Source organism: Chrysemys picta, chromosome 17 (genome assembly GCF_011386835.1).
Source record: "Chrysemys picta bellii isolate R12L10 chromosome 17, ASM1138683v2, whole genome shotgun sequence".
Classification (NCBI taxonomy): domain Eukaryota; kingdom Metazoa; phylum Chordata; order Testudines; family Emydidae; genus Chrysemys; species Chrysemys picta.
This window is the reverse complement of record NC_088807.1, coordinates 23,824,226-23,838,932: the sequence shown is the minus strand read 5'-3', so window position 1 is coordinate 23,838,932 and position 14,707 is coordinate 23,824,226. Positions and strand designations below refer to the sequence as shown.

At 64.1% G+C, this 14,707-nt stretch overlaps 1 protein-coding gene across 1 annotated transcript; it reads right to left on the bottom strand.

Moving 5' to 3' along the window:
* Positions 1–1,258: 1,258 nt before the first annotated feature.
* On the bottom strand, positions 1,259–5,731 carry LOC101944324 (paired box protein Pax-6-like). Its single transcript, XM_065571110.1, has 5 exons — positions 5,610–5,731; positions 5,137–5,287; positions 3,247–3,344; positions 2,600–2,753; positions 1,259–2,114 (listed from the first exon to the last, which is right to left on the bottom strand). The coding sequence occupies exons 2-5, from the start codon at positions 5,195–5,197 to the stop codon at positions 2,032–2,034; spliced, it is 396 nt and encodes a 131-aa protein (XP_065427182.1). The 5' UTR covers positions 5,198–5,287; positions 5,610–5,731; the 3' UTR covers positions 1,259–2,031.
* Positions 5,732–14,707: the final 8,976 nt, after the last annotated feature.

The window sequence follows — 14,707 nt, the reverse complement described above, 5'->3', positions numbered from 1 at the left end:
CTGCTGGGGAGGGCAGAAGGAGGGGGCAGCGGGGGATGGGGGCAGGAGGAGGGGCAGTGGGGGATGGGGGGACAGCAGGGGATGGGGGCAGGAGGAGGGGCAGTGGGGGATGGGGGGACAGCAGGGGATGGGGGCAGGAGGAGGGGCAGTGGGGGATGGGGGGACAGCAGGGGATGGGGGCAGGAGGAGGGGACAGCAGGGGATGGGGGACAGTGGATGGAGGGGGCAGTGGGGGATGGGGGACAGCAGGAGGGGGGCAGCAGGGGATGGGGGCAGGAGGAGGGGGCAGTGGGGGATTGGGGGACAGTGGATGGAGGGGGCAGTGCGGGATGGGGGGCAGCAGGAGAGGGGCAGCAGGGGATGGGGGACAGCGGATGGAGGGGGGACAGCAGGGGATGGGGGCAGGAGGAGGGGGCAGTGGGGGATTGGGGGACAGTGGATGGAGGGGGGCAGCAGGGGATGGGGGCAGGAGGAGGGGCAGTGGGGGATTGGGGGACAGTGGATGGAGGGGGGCAGCAGGGGATGGGGGCAGGAGGAGGGGGCAGTGGGGGATTGGGGGACAGTAGAAGGAGGGGACAGCAGGGGATGGGGGCAAGAGGAGGGGGCAGTGGGGGATTGGGGGACAGCGGATGGAGGGGGACAGCAGGGGATGGGGGACAGTGGATGGAGGGGGCAGTGCGGGATGGGGGGCAGCAGGAGAGGGGCAGCAGGGGATGGGGGACAGCGGATGGAGGGGGGACAGCAGGGGATGGGGGCAGGAGGAGGGGGCAGTGGGGGATGGGGGAACAGTGGGTGAGGGGGGCAGTGGGGGCGGTCTGGGACAGCCAGGCTGGGGGGTGGGTGGAACCAAGGGGCTGGGATGAGGGGACGGGGGTATCTGCCCCCCCCCACACACACACACACAGCGCCCCCTGCTGGGGGAGGCCAGGGCTGGAGTAGCCAGGAGCCCCCCCTGCTCCCCACAGCCCCCCCTGCTGGTGATGGGGGGGGTGACACTAACACAGGAATAGCTGGGGGGGCAGCGCCTCCCCCACCCCGGATGCCCCAGGTGTTTCCTCCCCAGGTCTCTGCCCCCCCCCGCCCTTGTTGACAGCCAGAAGTCGTTTCCTGTGGCAGCCGGGCGCTCTGCCGCTGGGGGTGTTTATTGTAGGGTCTCCCCAGCTGGGAGGCAGAGGGGCCCGTGGGGCTGATGGCGGCCGGACAGACGGACAACGGGGGGCCTGTTATTATTTACAGGTGGCCTTTATTGACACACCAGACAACTTATCACAGCGGGGGGCTCGGAGTGAGGTCACGGGGGTGTCGGGGCCCGGGGGAGGGACAGGTCAAGGGTCAGGGCAGCAGGATCCCCCCTCCCCCCAGGATCTGTCAGCCCCAGATGGGTCCATCCGTGCAGGGAAAAAATTGGGGGTTGAGTGGGGGGGGGTCAGACAACCCCCTGATGGGGGGGGGCGTCACCCACTATCCCATCATGCCCCAGGAGGACGAGGAGCTGATGCATTTCCCAGAATCCTTTGCCAGTCCGGCCGAGTTGACGCGTCTCCCAGAATCCTTTGCGAGGCCTGAGCGCTTCTCCCAGAATCCTCTGCAGGGTCCATGGAGTCCCAGAATCCTTTGCCAGCTCCCGGCGGTTCTTTACTGCCCCCCTCTCTAGGGGTGGGGGGAGGGGACCACAAGACAGGGGGGTGCTACCCCCCACCCACCCCCCGAGTGGGGAGGGGAGGGGGACGTGGGGAAGGGCTCGGTAATGGGGGGGTTTGTCGTCACCCCCCGAAACACATACCACACTGGGTCACAGCGGCTCTAACAGACAGACACCAACATGCGGGAACGGGGGGGGGGGATGACCGGGGAATGGGGAGCGCAGGGGGGGCAGGGAGCCCCCCCTTCCTGGCCAGGACTTACCCTGGGCAGCTGGGGGACTCCCCCAGCACCCCCACCCCCAGCTGTGGTGTCTGCCCCCCCGGGGGGCAGGCACGGCCATCCCCCCACCCTCCCCCCAACCCGGGAAAGATCTGCTTTCTCCCATCATTACAGACGGGGCCAATACTGGGGGAGCTCCGGGTCCCCGCCGGGGACCTGCACGGGGACCGACACGCCGGGGGAGAGGAGACCTGGCGGCAGAGAGAGACGTGGCGTTAGGCGGGCAGGAGAGAGCCCCAAAGGACCCACTTGTCACGGAGCCTGTGCCCAGGGGCAGCTGGTCCATACGGGCCGTGCCAGACCACGGAGCCTGTGCCCAGGGGCAGCTGGTCCATATGGGCCGTGCCAGGCCGCGGAGCCTGTGCCCAGGGGCAGCTGGTCCATACGGGCCGCGCCAGGCCGCGGAGCCTGTGCCCAGGGGCAGCTGCTCCATACGGGCCGCGCCAGACCACGGAGCCTGTGCCCAGGGGCAGCTGGTCCATACGGGCCGCGCCAGGCCTGGGGACGTATAAGAGACCAATGCCCAACATCACCCAGTAATCCCATAATGCCCTGGGGGTGGCCCCAGTGGGTGGGGGGTAAGACGAAGAATTGGCGTTGCTCCCAGAATGCTTTGCCCGCCCCCGGCCTTAGCCCTGCTCCCAGGATGCTTTGCCCCGGGGGTGCCCCCCCTCACCGGTGGAGGTGCTGGTGCCGGCGCCCAAGCTGGGGGTGCCCATGTGGGCCGGGAGCTGGGCCGGGCCGTAGGGGTCGTAGCTGCGGCCCGAGGAGCCGCCCGGGATCATGCAGGAGAAGGACGAGGTCCCCTGGCTGGCGACCGGCTGGACGGCCTGCGGGGGGGAAAGGGGGGCTGTGAGACTCCTGTGCTGAGCCCCCCGAAACCCCCCAGCCTGAGCCCTCCCCCCACGCCAACCCCACGTACCCCTCCGGGCCGAGACGCCCCCCACCGACCCCACAGCGACCCCACATATCCCCTGCCAGGCCGAGCCCCCCTCACCGACCCCATGTAACCCCCCCTCCGGGCCGAGCCCCCTCCCCACCGACCCCCCACAACCCCCACGGTCTGAGTCCCCCCCCACAACCCCCATGGACCAATCCCCCCTCACCGACCCCATGTAACCCCCCCCCGGGCCGAGCCCCCCACACCGACCCCACGTAACCCCTCTCTGGGCTGACCCCCCGCCACACCAACCCCATGTACCCCTCCCAGGTCAAGCTCTCCCCCCACGCACCTCCCCCAGGCAGAGCGACCCCGTGTCAACCCCATGTATCCCCCAGGCCCCCTCCACGCCCCCCACGCCAGCAGGTCCCAGCCCCCCTCACCTGCATGGGGAGGCTGTTGGCCATAGAGAAGCTGGGCAGTGGGGGGAGGGCTCCGTAGCTGTTGGGGTGGGGGCCCTCACTGCGCCCCAGCATGGCACCTGGCAGGAGAGGACAGTCACCCACTGGCCGGGGGGGCAGGGGGTGGATATGGCGTCCCTTAGGGGGGCGTTTGGGGGGAAGAGGATGGCGGGGGGAGGATTGAGGCAGGGACGCAGCGGGACTGTTCTTCGTGTTTGCTCTGAACACTGCGTGCCTCAGTTTCCCCTGTGTGTTACTCAAGTATCTTGGTGGTGGGACAAGGCGGGTGAGCACTGCAGGTGGGATCCCCGAGACCGGCGGACAGGGGTGTGTGTGGGGGGGGTTGCGGCTGTTGGGAGGGGCGGTACTTGATCCGGCAAGTGGTGGCACCGACTGGGGTGTATGGGGGTGGGGCTGGAGGGGGTGAGGGAGCAGTGGGGGGTACCTGATCCAGCAGGGGGTATGGATGGGGACAGGGGGAATGGAGAGCAGTGGGGGGGATACTGGGGGGAAGTGGGGACAGGGGACAGTGGGGAGGTGTGACGGAGCAGGGAGCGGGGCAGATTTGACCTGGGAATGTTGCAGGGGGGTTGCAGTGGGGATGTGGGACTTCCCTTGAAGGGAGCTACCTGAGCTGTAACCTGAGCCAGGAACGGGGGTGGGGAGAATTAACACCTTCTGCCCGGGAGACTGAACAAAGGAGAGGAGCAGCGGGAGGGGCTGGAAGTTTAGTTTCGGCTGGGGCTGGGTGGTACAACTCAGGGAACCCCAAGCTGGGGTCTAAGCTCCCTGAACCTCCCAGAGGGACCTAATTGAGGGGGTCTGGTCGTACCTACACGCTCTGCTTGAGACTGTGTTCCTGTCCTTAAATAAACCTTCTGCTTTACTGGCTGGTTGAGAGTCACAGTGAATCTCGGGAAGAGGGGTGCAGGGCCCTGACTCCCCCACACTCCGCGACAGGAGGACTGGAGGGCAAAGGAGAGAGGGCAGTGTGGGGGGGTACTGGTGGGTACCTGGTTGTCAGTGGGGATGGAGGGCAGTAGGGGTTCTGGGGGGCAGTGGGGAGATGCCGGAGAGCAGTGGGGATGGGGGGTACTGGGAACAGGGGGGATGGAAGCCAGTGGGGGGTACCCAGGGGCAGTGGGGGGATGCCGGAGAGCTGTGGGGTGAGGAGTACTGGCGGCAGGGGGATAGGAGGGCAGTGGGGGGCTACCTGGGGGTAGTGGGGGGTACCCAGGGGCAGTAGGGGTACCGGGGGCAGTAGGGAGCTACCGGGGGGCACTGGGGGCAGTGGGGGATGCCGGGGAGCAGTGGGGGGTATCTGGGGGCAGTAGGGGTACTGGGAGGGCAGTGGGGGGATGTCAGGGAGCAATGGGGATGAGGGGTACTGGCAGCAGGGGGGGATGGAGGGCAGTGGGGGGCTACCTGGGGGTAGTGGGGGGTACCCAGGGACAGTAGGGGTACTTGGGGCAGTGGGGGGTACTGGGGGCAGTAAGGGTACTGGGGACAGTAGGGGGGTACCGGGGAGCAGTGGGGAGTACCAGGGGGCACTGGGGGGTGCCGGAGAGCAGTGGGGGCGGGGGGCAGTAGGGGGTACCGGGGGGCACTGAGGAGTGCTGGGGAGCAGTGGGGGGCAGCAGGGGGCAGTGGGGGGTGCCCAGGGGCAGTAGGGGTACCTGGAGGGCACTGGGGGTACCGGGGCAGTAGGGGTACCGGGGGGCACTGAGGGGCGCTGGGGAGCAGTGGGGGGTACCGGGGGGCACTGAGGGGCGCTGGGGAGAAGTGGGGGGTACCGGGGGGCACTGAGGGGTGCTGGGGAGAAGTGGGGGGTACCGGGGGCACTGAGGGGTGCTGGGGAGCAGTGGGGGGTACCTGACCCGGCTGGGGGCGCGGCCGGGAAGGCCCCAGTGCCAGGGAAGGCCCCGGTGCCCATGGGCAGGTGCCCGGAGCCGCCCGCCTGGCGCCGCTGGTTCCGTAGCTTTTCCTCGCGTCGCCACTTGGCCCGTCGGTTGGAGAACCAGACCTGGGGGCGGGGGAAAGGCGTCAGGGTCCCTGTGCAGGGGAGGCCCCCCAGACAGCGCTGTCCCCCCACAGGCCCTGTGGGGGGGTTCCCTCAGGATGGTGAATGGGGGACCCCGTTGGAGGTCAGGGATCTCCCTTGGAGCGGGGGGGGGTCTCCCCACTGGGGGCTGAGGGGGTAACCCTGGAACCAGGGGCGTCTCCTTCGGGGCAGAGGTATCCCTCTGGGGGGGGGCTCCCTTGGGGCAAAGGGCCACCTCCGGGGATTGGGGGGTGTCCCTGGGCTTGAGGGGTCTCCCTTGGGGTGGGGTGGGGGTTTCCCTCACCTGGATCCGGGCCTCGGGCAGGTCGATCTTGGCAGCCAGGCGCTCGCGGGCGAAGACGTCGGGGTAGTGAGTGCGCTCAAACTCTGCATGGGGGGGGCAGCGCAGTCAGAGACAGCCCCCCCTGGCCCCCATATACCTAGAGCTCTCCCAGCACCCCCAAAATCCCAGTGCCCCCACCAAGTGCCCCCCCCAGAGCCTCTGGTGCACACAGAACCCTCAGAACCTAGACACCCTCCCCCCATCTCCAGCCCCCCAGATACACCCAGGGCACCCTGGTCCCCCCGCATCTCCGGCCCCCCGGATACACCCAGGGCACCCTGGTCCCCCCGCATCTCCAGCCCCTGGGATACACCCAGGGCACCCCAGTACCCCCACATCTCCAGCCCCCTGGATACGCCCAGGGCACCCCGGTACCCCCGCATCTCCAGCCCCCCCCAGATATGCCTGGGGCACTGTGGTCCCCCCGCATCTCCGGTATCCCCGAAGTGGGAAAGTTCTTAATATTTTCTCTGAATACTGGGTGGGTGCCTCAGTTTCCCCTATGCAGTTCTCAAGTATCTGCGTGGGGGATAAGGGGGTGAGATTGGTGCAGAGTCCGAGAGGCCGACACCCTGTCTCCTGGTAACTGATGGCCTGGGCCCCCCCTGCAAGGTGCCAACTGAAGGTGTTGGAGAACAAAGAGATCAGGTGACCCTGGCCCGGGAAAGACAAAGGCCAGAGGAGGGGCTGGGGGGTTTTCAGTTTGGAGCTTGGGAAGGGGAGGCCCAGAACCGGGGTCTGGGCTCCCCACCTCCCAAGAGGTACCGGACTGAGGGGTCCTGGTCTCTGTACCCACAAGATCTGGTTGGGCTGCTCCTGTCGGCTAATAAACCGTCTGTGTTCCCGGCCGGCGGAGTCCCGGTGCATCGCAGGAAGTGGGGGTGCAGGGCCCGACTGTTGCGGATTGTGGGGGAGTTAGGGCCCTGCACCCCCGACTTCCTGCGATTCACCATGACTCTCAGCCAGCCAGTAAAGCAGAAGGTTTATTTGGATGACAGGAATACAGTCCAAGACGGGTCTTGCAGGCACAGACAACAGGGCCCCCCTCAGTTAGGTCCAGCTTGGGGTCCCAGGGCATGCCGGCCCACCCCCCTTTGGGGGGTCAGAGCCATCTCTGCCTCCCAGCCATCTCTCCAGCCTCCTTCCAGCCTGCTTCCCGCACTCTCCCTCCGCGACCCCTCCCACAGCCTTTGTTCAGTTTCCCGGGCCCCCCTCCTGGGTTCTCATGTTACAAGCTCAGGTATGTTCCCTTGGGCCGGCTCCCATCCCCCGATGCAGACCATCCTAGTCACACTCCCCTGTCAGCATTCACACACCCCAGCAAGAACAGTCCCAGTTCGTCACATCTCTCCCCCCTTCGAGACCGAACTGAGCAGGGTTACTTTAGCCAGTGACCCGGGGAAGTTCGAACCTACCCCCGTTCCCATGGATGCCCCCGCATCCCTCCAGTTCCTTGGTGGGAGTTACACCAGGCCCCTTCCGTTCCACGCCCCCCCTTAGGTCGGGGGTGCTTGATGGCACTCGCAGTTCGCATGTGGGAAGGTTTATGCGGCCTGTGCCCTTTTCCCACCCCCATACCTCTGGGGCTCCAACTGGGCTGTGGTCTTCTCCCAGCGCTCCAGTCTGGAGGTCTGTGCTTTGGGCTCTCTTGGTTTAGAGCCGCCCTTTTAACCTTGGCCACCCTCTGGAAAGGATCCTCTCTGCTGGGCAAGGGTCCTAAGGCCGTTTTCCCCTTGTCCCAGGCCTTCCTCCCACTCTGACAGGGGTCACAGGATCCGCAGTACTGTCGGACAGTAACAAAGACCCCAGGCCAGTAAAAGCTCCGTAGCAGCCTCTGCTGGGTACGCCAGGTTCCCTGGTGCCCTGAGAGGGGAATGTCATGGGCCCGGCACAGCAGCTGGCGGCGATACTTCTGGGGTACCACCAGCTGCCTCCTGATCCCCCCTGACTCCATTTTCCCTGGGGGAGCCCATTCTCGGTACAGGAACCCCTTCTCCCACAGGAACCTTTTCCGGCCACCTCGTCCCATGGTCTGTACCGCATTGAGGTCGGCCAGGTCCCTTATTTTCCGCAAGGAGGGGTCTCTCTGTAGCTCGGCCTGGAACTCAGCAGCTGGGACAGGGATGGCCACCTGCTCTTTCTCGCCCGCTGGGTCCGAAGCTGCAGCCTCCCTGAGCCGCGTCCCTGGGCGTTCCCTCCCCACCAGGTTAGGGTCCTGCGCCTCAGGCAAGGCACCCTCCCCAAGGCCAGGGCGCAGGGCCCCTCGCCGGCTCTGACTGCGGGTCACAACCAGTGCCTTTTGGGGGTTGCTTGGCCAGTTCTCCAGGTCCCCCCCCATCAATACCTCAGTGGGCAAATACGGGTGTACCCCCACATCCTTGGGGCCCTCCTTGGCCCCCCACTTCAGGTGTACCCTTGCCACGGGCACTTTGACTGGTGTTCCGCCCACCCCCGTCAGGGTCAGGTAGGAGTTGGGCACCACCTGATCTGGGGCCACCACCTCGGGCCGGGCCAGCGTCACCTCTGCGCCCGTATCCCAGTATCCATTGACCTTCCTCCCATCCACCTCCAGGGGAACAAGGTACTCTCTCCGGAGGGACAGCCCCGCGCCCACCGTATAAACCAAAAACCCTGAGTCTGGGGCATCCAGCCCCGTAGAGGAGCTGGCCTGGGGCCCTTCTCTCTCTTGAGCAGTTGATAAGCTGCCAGCCCCTCTTGCGTGAGAAGCCTGCCCCTCGTCCGTCTGGGCCTCTACCAAGTTAACCCTATGCGGGTTCGGTCTGCTCAGTCTGTCCTTGAGCTTGGGGCACTGGGCCCGAACGTGGCCTCTTCGGCCGCAGTAATAGCAGCTCATGTCCTGTGGGTCCCCTCGAGCCGGTCGGTTGTCCCTGACGCTGGGCATTCCCCGTGGGAGGGGATTCCCCATATTCCCTCTTTGGAGGTCCCAGGGTGACTCTCTCTCTGCATCGCGGCGGGCCTGTTCCTTTGGGGCTCCTCCCTGCCACCCCCTGACCGGCTCTTTACAAACTCATCAGCCAGCTGCCCGGCGTGTCGCGGGTGTGACGGAGCAGGGAGCAGGGCAGATTTGACCTGGGAATGTTGCAGGGGGGTTGCAGTTTGGGCTGGGTGGTGCAACGCAGGGAACCCAAGCTGGGGTCTAAGCTCCCTGAACCTCCCAGAGGGACCTAATTGAGGGGGGTCTGGTCGTACCTACACGCTCTGCTTGAGACTGTGTTCCTGTCCTTAAATAAACCTTCTGCTTTACTGGCTGGCTGAGAGTCGCAGTGAATCTCGGGAAGAGGGGTGCAGGGCCCTAACTCCCCCACAATCCGCAACAACTGGTGGCAGCGGCGGGATCTACTGCACCCCGTGGACGGCGCTTCCTGCAGTAAGTGACTGGGGAGCAGTAAAACGAAGGGGGATTGACGGGGACCAGGCGTGCTGAAGAGTGAGAGAGAGACGGTTATTACCCCTGGAGTGTGTGACCAGCGAGAAGGACTTTTGCAGTAACAGGGTCCCCCGGGGGGATCGCAGCGAGTGGTCCCAGGGGCGGAGGAGTCTGCAGCTCGACCCTGGCAGAGAGGTGGTGACCTCGAGAAGGGCTGGCACACTAGGGGTCCCCCTGGGAACTGTGGGGAGCTGTGAGCACACAGGCCGGTGAGTGGCCAGCAGGAAGATGTATGCCAAGCGGCTTAAGAGCGACCTGGTGGAGCTGTGCAAGCAGAGGCGGCTGCGCATTGGGAGGCTCACCAAAGAACAGCTCATTGCCCAGCTGGAGGCGGAAGATCGTGCGAATGAACCGATCCCTGTGTCTCAGGGAAGCAGCCTGGCAAATGCAGCGCAGGCACCAGTGTCTGTCCCAGCTGGGAGTGGTCAGCCGGCTGCTGAGGGCTTCCCGAGACCCCTCCTTCCTATGCCTAGGGGAAGGGTGGGGAGGAGCCCAGCAAATACCGAAGGCGCTGTGACCCCCCCGGCCAGCAGGGGGTCCCCCCGGCGAAGCTCGCCGGCCAGCAGAGGATCCTCCCGGCGACGTTCGGCATCCGGGGAGCGGAATTGGCTGGAATGGGAGAAAGAGCTAAAACTGAGAGAGCTGGAGGATCGTGAACGACAGAGACAGCATGAACGGGAGGAGAAAGAGAGACAGCATCAGCGTGAACGGGAGGAGAAAGAGAGACAGCATCAGCGTGAACGGGAGGAGAAAGAGAGACAGAGACAGCATGAAGAGAGACAGCATCAGCGTGAAGAGAGACAGAGACAGCATGAACGGGAGGAGAATGAGAGACAGCGTCAGCATGACCTGGAACTGGCGAGATTGAAGGGCAGCAAACCCCCGGCTGCGGTGAGTGAGGGGGGACCCAGGACTGCACGGAGCTTTGATAAGTGCATCATGGCCCCATACAAGGAGGGGGAGGACATGGATGACTTCCTGGAGGCCTTTGAGACGGCCTGCGAGCTGCACCGGGTGGATCCCGCGGACAGACTCCGGGTCCTTACCCCCTTACTGGACCCCAAATCCGTGGCATTGTACCGCCAACTGGGAGAGGCAGAGAAAGGGGACTACGAACTATTCAAAAAGGCCCTGCTACGAGAGTTTGGGCTGACTCCTGAGATGTACCGGGAAAGGTTCCGGGTCAAGATAAAACCCCTGAGATCTCATATTTGCAACTAGCCGTCCGCATGGAAAGATACGCCAGCAAGTGGGCTGGTGGGGCCCAGACGAAGGAGGACCTGATTAAACTGCTGGTACTGGAGCAACTGTATGAGCGGTGCCCATCCGACCTGAGGCTGTGGTTGGTGGACAGAAAGCCAGAGAACCCGCGACACGCCGGGCAGCTGGCTGATGAGTTTGTAAAGAGCCGGTCAGGGGGTGGCAGGGAGGAGCCCCAAAGGAACAGGCCCGCCGCGATGCAGAGAGAGAGTCACCCTGGGACCTCCCAAAGGGGGAATATGGGGAATCCCCTCCCACGGGGAAGGCCCAGCATCAGGGACAACCGACCGGCTCGAGGGGACCCACGGGACCTGAGCTGCTATTACTGCGGCCGAAGAGGCCACGTTCGGGCCCAGTGCCCCAAGCTCAAGGACAGACTGAGCAGACCGAACCCGCACCGGGTTAACTTGGTAGATGACCCTTTAGTAGATCTATTCCCTGGGACAAGAGTTGGCTTCCCCCTGGAAGCAATTCCCCTCTCTGATCGGCTAACCCCTGCCCAGCGAGCTGAGATCGGAGGGGTGCTGCATCTGTACCAGCAGCTGTTTTCCAACCAGCCTGGACGCACTAATCTGACTGTCCACCGGGTGCAGACAGGATCGCACCCGCCTATAAAATGCTCCCCCTTCCGAGCCACAGGGAAAACTGCTCAGGACCTGGAAAGAGAGGTCAATGACATGCTGGCTTTGGGGGTGATCCAGCCGTCTTCCAGCCCTTGGGCCTCGCCGGTGGTGCTGGTCCCCAAAAAGGACGGGTCGATCCGGTTCTGTGTGGACTATCGGAAGCTCAATGCCATCACTGTAGCCGATGCCTACCCCATGCCCAGGCCGGACGAGCTCCTAGACAAGCTGGGAGGTGCTCGGTACCTTACCACCATGGATCTTACAAAGGGCTATTGGCAAGTGCCGCTGGATGCAGATGCCAGGCTGAAATCGGCCTTTGTCACCCCTCTGGGGCTCTATGAGTTCCTGACCCTGCCCTTCGGCCTCAAGGGAGCGCCGGCCACCTTCCAGCGCCTGGTGGATCAGCTACTGAGGGGGATGGAGAGTTTTGCCGTGGCGTATATCGATGACATCTGTGTCTTTAGCCAGACCTGGGAGGACCACATATCCCAGGTTAGACAAGTGCTGGACCGACTCCAGAAGGCTGGGCTGACCGTAAAACCGGAGAAGTGCAAGGTGGGGATGGCTGAGGTATCCTACCTAGGCCACCGGGTGGGAAGCGGCTGCCTAAAGCCGGAACCAGCCAAAGTGGAGGTGATCAGAGACTGGCCCGCTCCTCAAACCAAAAAGCAGGTCCAAGCCTTTATTGGGATGGCAGGGTACTATCGGAGGTTCGTGCCCCACTTTAGCGCCATAGCCGCCCCCATCACTGAGCTGTGCAAGAAGGGGAAGCCAGACAAAGTGGTCTGGACCGAGGAGTGCCAGGAGGCTCTCCGGGCGCTGAAGGAGGCTCTGGTCAGTGGCCCAGTTCTGGCAAACCCAGACTTTGACAAGCCCTTTATGGTGTTCACCGATGCCTCAGACACAGGACTGGGGGCGGTGTTAATGCAGGAGGATGAAAAGGGGGAGAGACACCCCATCGTGTACCTGAGCAAGAAGTTACTACCCCGGGAGCAGAACTACGCGGCCATCGAGAAGGAATGCCTGGCCATGGTGTGGGCCCTCAAGAAACTAGAGCCATATCTCTTTGGGCGTCACTTCACCGTGCACACCGACCACTCTCCCCTGACCTGGCTGCACCAGATGAAAGGAGCCAACGCCAAGCTCCTGAGATGGAGCCTGCTCCTGCAGGATTATGACATGGACGTGGTCCATGTGAAGGGACGTGACAACCTGATAGCGGACGCGTTGTCCCGGAGAGGGAGCCCTGAACTTCCCCAGGTCACTGGTCAGAGTGACCCCGCTCAGTTCAGTCTCGAAGGGGGGAGAGATGTGACGGAGCAGGGAGCAGGGCAGATTTGACCTGGGAATGTTGCAGGGGGGTTGCAGTTTGGGCTGGGTGGTGCAACGCAGGGAACCCCAAGCTGGGGTCTAAGCTCCCTGAACCTCCCAGAGGGACCTAATTGAGGGGGGTCTGGTCGTACCTACACGCTCTGCTTGAGACTGTGTTCCTGTCCTTAAATAAACCTTCTGCTTTACTGGCTGGCTGAGAGTCGCAGTGAATCTCGGGAAGAGGGGTGCAGGGCCCTAACTCCCCCACAATCCGCAACAGCGGGTTCTCTGGCTTTCTGTCCACCAACCACAGCCTCAGGTCGGATGGGCACCGCCCATACAGTTGCTCCAGTACCAGCAGTTTAATCAGGTCCTCCTTCGTCTGGGCCCCACCAGCCCACTTGCTGGCGTATCTTTCCATGCGGACGGCTAGTTGCAAATATGAGATCTCAGGGGTTTTATCTTGACCCCGGAACCTTTCCCGGTACATCTCAGGAGTCAGCCCAAACTCTCGTAGCAGGGCCTTTTTGAATAGTTCGTAGTCCCCTTTCTCTGCCTCTCCCAGTTGGCGGTACAATGCCACGGATTTGGGGTCCAGTAAGGGGGTAAGGACCCGGAGTCTGTCCGCGGGATCCACCCGGTGCAGCTCGCAGGCCGTCTCAAAGGCCTCCAGGAAGTCATCCATGTCCTCCCCCTCCTTGTATGGGGCCATGATGCACTTATCAAAGCTCCGTGCAGTCCTGGGTCCCCCCTCACTCACCGCAGCCGGGGGTTCGCTGCCCTTCAATCTCGCCAGTTCCAGGTCATGCTGACGCTGTCTCTCATTCTCCTGTCTCTGTCTCTCTTCACGCTGATGCTGTCTCTCTTTCTCCTCCCGTTCATGCTGACGCTGTCTCTCTTCATGCTGTCTCTGTCGTTCACGATCCTCCAGCTCTCTCAGTTTTAGCTCTTTCTCCCATTCCAGCCAATTCCGCTCCACGGATGCCGAACGTCGCCGGGAGGATCCTCTGCTGGCCTGCGAGCTTCGCCGGGGGGACCCCCTGCTGGCCGGGGGGGTCACGGCGCCTTCGGTATTTGCTGGGCTCCTCCCCACCCTTCCCCTAGGCATAGGAAGGAGGGGTCTCGGGAAGCCCTCAGCAGCCGGCTGACCACTCCCAGCTGGGACAGACCCTGGTGCCTGCGCTGCATTTGCCAGGCTGCTTCCCTGAGACACAGGGATCAGTTCATTCGCACGATCTTCCGCCTCCAGCTGGGCAATGAGCTGTTCTTTGGTGAGCCTCCCAATGCGCAGCCGCCTCTGCTTGCACAGCTCCACCAGGTTGCTCTTAAGCCGCTTGGCATACATCTTCCTGCTGGCCACTCACCGGCCTGTGTGCTCACAGCTCCCCACAGTTCCCAGGGGGACCCCTAGTGTGCCAGCCCTTCTCGAGGTCACCACCTCTCTGCCAGGGTCGAGCTGCAGACTCCTCCGCCCCTGGGACCACTCGCTGCGATCCCCCCGGGGGACCCTGTTACCGCAAAAGTCCTTCTCGCTGGTCACACACTCCCAGGGGTAATAACCGTCTCTCTCCCACTCTTCAGCGTGCCTGGTCCCCGTCAATCCCCCTTCGTTTTACTGCTCCCCAGTCACTTACTGCAGGAAGCGCCGTCCACGGGGTGCAGTAGATCCCGCCGCTGCCACCAGTTGTTGCGGATTGTGGGGGAGTTAGGGCCCTGCACCCCCGACTTCCTGCGATTCACCATGACTCTCAGCCAGCCAGTAAAGCAGAAGGTTTATTTGGATGACAGGAATACAGTCCAAGACAGGTCTTGCAGGCACAGACAACAGGGCCCCCCTCAGTTAGGTCCAGCTTGGGGTCCCAGGGCATGCCGGCCCACCCCCCTTGGGGGGTCAGAGCCATCTCTGCCTCCCAGCCATCTCTCCAGCCTCCTTCCAGCACTCTGCCTTCAGCGACCCCTCCCACAGCCTTTGTTCAGTTTCCCCGGGCCCCGGAGTCATCTGACCTCCAACCCCCTCCTGGGTTCTCATGTTACAAGCTCAGGTATGTTCCCTTGGGCCGGCTCCCATCCCCCGATGCAGACCATCCTAGTCACACTCCCCTGTCAGCATTCACACACCACAGTGAGAACAGTCCCAGTTCGTCACACCGACTCCCCCCCGCTTGGTGACAGTGGGATAAAGGGGGGGTGAGCGCTGCAGTGACCCCGAGAGGGCAGGTGGGATCAGGCTGCCTGGGCACAGAGACCGGCCCGCCTGGCAACTGGGGCCCCGGGCCCGTCCTCTGCAGGGAGCCGGCCCGGAGGTGTCGGTGCTGGCCCGGGAAAGGGACAAAGGACGGAGGAGGGGCAGCGGGCGGGTCCGGGGCTGGGCTGCGGGAAGGGGTCACCCTCCTGGTTTGGGACATGGGGGAGGGTGT